The sequence below is a fragment of the Myotis daubentonii genome, chromosome 2, assembly GCF_963259705.1.
Source record: "Myotis daubentonii chromosome 2, mMyoDau2.1, whole genome shotgun sequence".
NCBI lineage: Eukaryota > Metazoa > Chordata > Mammalia > Chiroptera > Vespertilionidae > Myotis > Myotis daubentonii.
In genome coordinates this window covers 24,257,202-24,264,594 of record NC_081841.1, presented here as the reverse complement: position 1 = coordinate 24,264,594, position 7,393 = coordinate 24,257,202, and the positions used below count along the sequence as shown (strand labels likewise).

The 7,393-nt window shown below is 35.7% G+C and overlaps 1 protein-coding gene across 1 annotated transcript; it reads left to right on the top strand.

The window, feature by feature from the left end:
• Window positions 1–378: 378 nt before the first annotated feature.
• Window positions 379–6,136, top strand: LOC132226036 (NKG2-A/NKG2-B type II integral membrane protein-like). Its single transcript, XM_059680938.1, has 6 exons — window positions 379–582; window positions 930–1,025; window positions 1,522–1,575; window positions 2,106–2,257; window positions 3,872–3,972; window positions 4,296–6,136. The coding sequence occupies exons 1-6, from the start codon at window positions 396–398 to the stop codon at window positions 4,405–4,407; spliced, it is 702 nt and encodes a 233-aa protein (XP_059536921.1). The 5' UTR covers window positions 379–395; the 3' UTR covers window positions 4,408–6,136.
• Window positions 6,137–7,393: the final 1,257 nt, after the last annotated feature.

The window sequence follows — 7,393 nt, the reverse complement described above, 5'->3', positions numbered from 1 at the left end:
ATATTGTGTCTCTTTTTCTACTAAAACATTTAATTTCTATGACAGGCATTCTGATGGTGTCAAAACACTTCTGTGGATTTTGACTTTAAATTAATGAGAATGGTATTATTCATGCATGTCTATACTTCTCACTAATTATGTTTTTATTCTCCAACAAATAACATATTGACAAAGGTAGAGAATATATTTTAAAGAGTACTTTACCATGAGACACTTGTTTAAACCTCTAGGGAATTTAGAGCCAAAACTTTAGATTCTTCAACTTAGAAGTGAGCCCTATACTCAACCTCTACCCCGCCCAGTTTTCCTGTAAGGGAGCTCTGCATTACAGGTACCAGTTATTCATACACACACTTGACTTAGAGCACAGTCTCAAACACCACCCAGCTGCAGAGATGAATAACCAAAGAGTAACCTATGCAGAACTGAATTTGGCCAAGTCCGCCAAGAGACAGCAAAGAAAGCCTAAAGGCACTCAAAGCTCCATTCCAGTAACGGAGCAGGAAATAACCTATGCAGAATTAACTCTTCAAAATGCTTCCCGGGATCTTCAAGGGAGGGACAAGAAGGACCACTCCAAAGGTAACACATTCAGTATAACTGTTCTAGGATGTGAAGTTGGGGTGCAAAGGTGTGGGGAAGAGTAGGAAATTGACTCATATATTTTTCATTTGTGAGAATCATGGCTTAAAGTTGGAATACAGTATTCTAAGATGGATTCTATTCAGGTATTGCTGTAAGGTGTAGTTTTTGGCCAACAATCATGGAGCATTATATCTCCTGAAAATGCAATGGTATATTCTGAGAGGAAGATTACAGTGGTAGGTATGGGTCTAGGATCCAAGTTTATGTATTTGATTCTCTGTATGTAAACTGTCTAAAACAATTGTCTCTCTCCATTCTCAGTGTTTCAATTTCTCTCCTTGCAGTTTCACCATCACCTCCAGAGAGGCTCATTGCTTGGATCCTAGGGGTCATCTGCCTTGTCCTGATGTCCGCTGTGATAACGATAACTGTTCTTAACTGTAAGTAAATTTTTGTAAGATTATACAGCACTTTTCACTTTAATGATTACCAGTGCCTCTAAACAATTCATAATATCATGGAATAGAATTTTCATATTAAAGCATGCATTTGAATAAATGTGGAATGATTATTCTCAATTTAGCAAATGCATAAATAACATAATGTTTGTAAAGAGTATTTTACGTATAGTCATATATTTGATTTCATATCTCAAAGACATGCTTTAGGAGAATGAAAGACCTTATAAAGAAATACAAATTCATATTGAGATTGGTTAAACCCATACTGTAAGAGATGGTGAAGTTTGGTTCTTTAGGCTTTTAAAATATTTTCCTCTAACTTTTTATGACTGTATTAATATTTCTTGGTAAAATCAATTTTATTACAGATAATTCTCCTCCAACACAACACAACAAACTTCAAACTAAAAAACAAAAATTATTATGATTTCTTTAGATTAATTGATATTTTAAGAATTACTTTAATTTTTTTTAGCTACTCTAATACCGGAGAAGGATAATTATTTCCAAACAACAAGGATTCAGAAAGGTACATAATAATTTTCAAAGTTCTGATATTAACAAAGTTTATATTTTGTCTCTATCTTAGGCTAGGCAATAATGATAATAGACTTTTTTGGGAGAACATAAATTATAAAATGAGCAATACATGTTTATAATAATTATTATAAGAGAGTGTTCCTTCTTCTGCAACATTATGAAAAATCATCAATTTTAAATTGCCACATCCGTTGTTGCTCTTTGGCTTAAATTTCCTACTGCTATAATATAATAAGAGACAAGTGATTTTACTATTTTTAAAAAGTAGTTTCAGTCATCAGCTTTTAGGACATGTACAGAGTGGATATTTTTGTTTATGTGTTTGCTTTATATGAGCACAGATATTAGGGGATATCTGGCAGACTCTTTTCTGAGAGTGTGTTTTGTTTTATATGTACCAGCCAGTGAGGATGCATAGGTATATTATGTACCTATGTGTTTATTCCTATGTAAGTAAGTTAATTTTTATTTTTAAAACTTCAAATTGCTATTGCATTATAATTTGTAATCTTTCTTTAGCATATCATTGTGAACTTTGTCCACTGGAATGGTTTATGTATTCCAACAATTGCTATTACATTAGCACTGAAAATAAAACATGGAATGAGAGTGTGCTCGCCTGTGCTTCTAAGAACTCTAATCTGCTTTACATAGATAATGAAGAAGAAATGGTAAGATGTTAAACATTTCATATACTTTATTAAAGGCTTATTTCAGTCAGCAATAGTATATTTGTAGAATTCACATTTTTATACATAATTGTAGTTATTTAAAGTCTGTATAAAATTCCACTGTTTGACTTTATAATCTACTAATAAGAGGGTGATATGCTAATTAGACCAGATAGACCTGACATCTTCCAGACGTCATTCCATATGTCCTACTTGACAAAGCCTGGGCCCAGACAAAGCTTCCCGGGGTCCTGGGTGCCTGTGGCCAGCAAGAGGGAGGAAAGCCCAGATCCCAGTTGCCTGCAGCCAGCCAGAAGAGGGAAGCCAGGGTACCAGGTGCAGGAACCAAAGGCAGAGGTGGATAGGGACAATCACGCAGGCAGGCAAGCAGTTAGGGGTGATCAGGCAGACAGGTGAGTGGTTAAGGGAGATAAGGCAGGCAGGCAAGTGGTTAGGGGCGATCAGGCAGGCAGGTAGGTGAGCGGTTAGGAACCAGTGGTCCTGGATTGTGAGAGGGATGTCAAACTGCTGGTTTAGGCCCAATCACACAGGGGTTGGGCCTAAACCGGCAGTTGGACATCCCCTGAGGGGTCGCAGATTGTGAGAGGGTGCAGTCTGGGCTGAGGGACATCCCTGCCCCCACCATGCATGAATTTCATGCACTGGGCCTATAGTATTTTATATTTTTACTAGAGTCCTGGTGCACAAATTCATGCAGCAGTGGGGGCCCTCAGCCTGACCTGCAGGATTAGGCCAAAACCAGCTCTCTGACATCCCTGAAGGGTCCCAAAATGCAAGAGGGCACAGGCCAGGGGAGGAATGGCTTCCTTGAGCCACATCCTATTTTTTGGTTGGGTATTGGAAACAGTCAGGCCTAAATTGCTTTCTTCTGTTGGGTGGGTTATAAGATACCCTACCACTCTGCTGAAATACCAAACCTTTTACTCTTTCTCATTTCACCTTTCAGAGTTCTCCTTTACTTGTGTCTTTCATTAATTAGTTCCTGAATGTAGAGTTCTAATTAGCAGGAAAATGAGTCTCTGACACCTGGACCACTGGATTCCACCAACACAGAAACAGGTCAATTTGTACTTTATCTGGTTAAAGAATGTTGTGAGATACAGAGAATTTTTTTTTTTTTTGCTTTCATGTCATTTATTTTCTTAATTACAATCCCCTTTTTTTAAAAAAAACTGCTATCTGAGAAATAGTAGAACGTGACATTGATTTAGTCATGGTTTCAAATATTTTAAGTATTTGGAAACTTATTTAAAGCTTTGTTATGTTAGTTTTGTCAACATGGGTAACTTCTAAATTACATGAATCAGAATTTTCCTTATTAAATTAAGAAGAAGAATGAGACCATTAAACATAAATATTTGAGTTAATTTTAAATCAAATGTACAAACATTTCTGAAAGTTTTTGAAAATATGAAAAGTGATTTTAATATATTTTTAATAAAAAGTCATAATATATCTTTAGTGTTAGATTAGGATCCAACAATCTTATTTTGTTCTCAAAATGAAGGATTTTTTGAAAGAATACACTACTTGCTGTACAAAAATAATCTTTCATGATGATTATTTAAATAAAAATTCTTTATTTTGGGGTAGGAATTTCTGAGTTCCATATTACCTCCATCATGGATTGGAGTTTTTCGTAGCAGCAGTGATCATCCTTGGATGTTGATAAATGGTTCATCTTTCAAACTAAAGTAAGTTTTTTTTTAAAAAAAAATGCTATATAAAAAGGAATATTAAAAAAATAAAAATTCTGAAGAGTATTGTTGATGTTTTTGTTTAAGTTGAATTATAAACATGAAGAATGATAGTCAAAGTTGATGAAAGGTTGATATAGGTAGTAAAGAATGACTACCTAATTTTCTTAATAACCAACTCTTACTAATATTCCATGAAAAATATCATTACCCATTTTCAAAATGTTCTCTGATTGCAGTTATGTGGAAAATGCTATTTATTGTTTCATGGATTGGCCCCACACAATAACAACAAAATAATGCATTTATCTCCATTACAGAATAGCAGACTTACCATCTGGTAAAGGGGACTGTGCTCTGCTACACCTATATGGCCTCACATCATGGAGTTGCGAAGCTTCAAAAATATATAGCTGTAAGCATAAGCTTTAGAGTTAAAACATCTGAGTTTGGATTCTGTTGGATAACTTTATTTTCATGAAATGGAAATAATATTGTGATTGCATATGTCTTCAAATGAATTATATCACTTGTTCTAATAGTGAAATAATTTTCTATAACAATTATTGGAAAATAACATACACATCCAAAAGTGCAGATATTCATTGCTGTTAGTGTCTGATGTGTTTCGATAAATGTTGTGTTTGTGGCATTCAACATTTCTAAATGATCTTATGTTGTGTGAGTCACTTTAATGTGTTATCAAGAATAGGCCAACCCACAGAAGCAGAAAGTAGGTTAGCGGTTGCCAAAGGTTGAAGGGAGGTAGGTAACAAACTAATGCTAATTGGTGCACTGTCACTTTTGGGGGCTGGATACTTTCCAAATTTTGTTAGTAGTGATGGTTGCAAACTCTGTTGAATATACTAAAAATCGCTGACATATATACTCTACATGGATGAATTTTTTTCTTTGTAAATTAAACCTCAATACAGCTGTTAAAAAACACATGAGGTTATGTTAGGGACTGCATTTAAACTTTAAATAATTTATAAAGGTGTAATTTTACAATATTGATTCTTCCAATCAATATCATGCTTTATCCCTCCATGTATTAGGCTTTCTTTAATTTATCTATGTTTAAAATTTTTCTATATTGAAGTCAAAGAAATATGATTCTTCTATAGTTGTGATTTTGTAAATGGTATACTTATTTTAAAATTTCTTTAGTAATTTTTGCTGCTTTAAACATAAATGCAGTTGAGGTTTGCTATTGATTTTTATATTAATCCTATCATTTCAAATATACATTCTTCTGCATAGTATATATAGACAGTTATTTTATTTCTTTTTCCCTGGTGCAATTATTTTCTTTTCTTTACTTATTTTCATAAGCTAGAGTTTTATTTCCAATATTGAATAGTAAGGTCAGTTAAAGTGTTGTATGTGTCCCCTATTTTCGGAGAACACATTTAAATACTTCATCCTTAAGTATGAGATTTGTTTTAAAGTTTTTTCATCAGACCTTTCTCATATAAAAGCAATTCCATAATATTGCTATTATTCTAATATATTTTTATAATGATGTTACATTTTTATTATTTTTGTATCAGTTGAAGTGATAAATGTTTTCTCTGTATAATGTTTATGAAGTAAACTACCTTTATTTCTTTTAAATGTTAAACCAATCTTGCATTTCTGAAATAAAACCACAATGGCTAGTTTGTACTGTCCTTCTTCAAACTTCAGTGTATATATTACACTTAGATTAAGTTGTTTTTCTTACATCCAGGTTCACAAAGAGTTTAGAATGAGTTTTTATTTGTTGTGTACTTGACAGGTTTTTATGCCAAGGCTATATGAAAAGCATTCCTTTTCTATTTCCTGGAAGGCTTTGTATAAGAGTTCTGTTATATTTTTAATGTTATTTTTCATTACTGATGCTGAAACCAAAAATGTGGGTGTTTTGCGTCCCATTTCTTGTCTCACGAAAATCGAAGAATGAAGTTGGAGACAAAAAGGATTAATGGAACCAAAGTGTATTGAGAGAAGCCAGTCCTGGAAAAGGAGCAGCCAGGGTTCCAGGAGTAGGCCAGTGTCCGGAGCTTCCTCTCCATGTTGCAGTCGGGAGTAGTTTAGTATCCAAGCTAATGAAGCTCTATTAGTCCATGTGCGGAGGCCGATTCTCATATATAAAAAGCCAGAGGCCATCACGACCTAAACGACCGGACAGATGACCGAACAGCAGGCTGCAGCAGGAGGGAGTTCACTCCTGGCCCTTGCCTGGGTGCGGCAGTGGTGGGAGAAAGCTCTCTCCTGTCCCTGGCCTGGGTGAGGCAGCGGTGGGAGGGAGCTCTGGGCCCCAGCCCGGCTTGGCAGAACTCTAGGTCTTGCAGGATTGGCAGCATTGCTGGCCTTCAAACCAGACCCTGACAGGAGGGGGAGGGGAGCCCCATTTCTCACAGAATCAGCCATTGTACAGTTCGTTGTCAGTCGCCTGCCAGCTAGGAATCCCATCCCCCTGCACCCTGGACCCCGATCTGAACTGGCCTCCCATTTAAATTAATTGGAAGACAGTTTCTGTGATGCCAGCATTTGCAATGAGTATTAAATCACAAGGACAAACTCTAGACAGAGTAGGAATATTCCTACCTGAATCCGTTTTCACACATGGTCAGTTATATGCTGCTTTCTCTCAATTTCAAAGAGTGTTTGATGTTAAAGTTGTAAATACTTCATCACAAGGGAAATTATTCAAGCACTCTGAAAGTGTTTTCACTCTTAATGTGGTGGACAGGGAGATATTAGAATAAGTTTAATCAATTTATCAGTCATTGTTTGTATCAGTGTTGTTGTTACATAATGTTTTTGTTGTTTTCATATCATGTCTTTGTTGTTATAGCATGTTGCAATTGTTTATTCATTAATAAAATTATATATTATTTTCATATAAATTTTACTAATTTTCTTTCATCTCTGACACTTCTATTATAGAGAAAGGGTAAATAGCAATATTAAAATATTTCCTCCCTTTTAATATGAATGAATTTTGTGCACTGGGCCACTAATATGGCCATAAGCCACGTGGTCATAGGGGATGTGCTCCCCAGCAACAGGAGTGTCATTTGTCCATTGTGCCCTAAGCTGGGGGCGAAGGGAAGGGAGTCTGCACTTTTTCTCTTTTTTTTTGTATATATGTTTGCCTCACTGCCTTGTGATTGGGTATCTGCACGCTGTCTGTCTTAGCAATATCCATCCATTTTAAAGTTCATGCCTCTGGCTCGCACCCTTACTTCCCACCCAGTTGGGGTGTCTTAGTAACTCCGCCGAGCTGGGTTCCTGGTTTCACTTCCTCCTCCCATGGTCCTGCCCGTATCTACCTGACTTTTTCTGTCTCAATGCCAGGGGAGTTTGAACACTGCTTTTGTAGGGAAGTTCATAAAATGAAGTCAATTCTTATACTACATGCTAGATATAC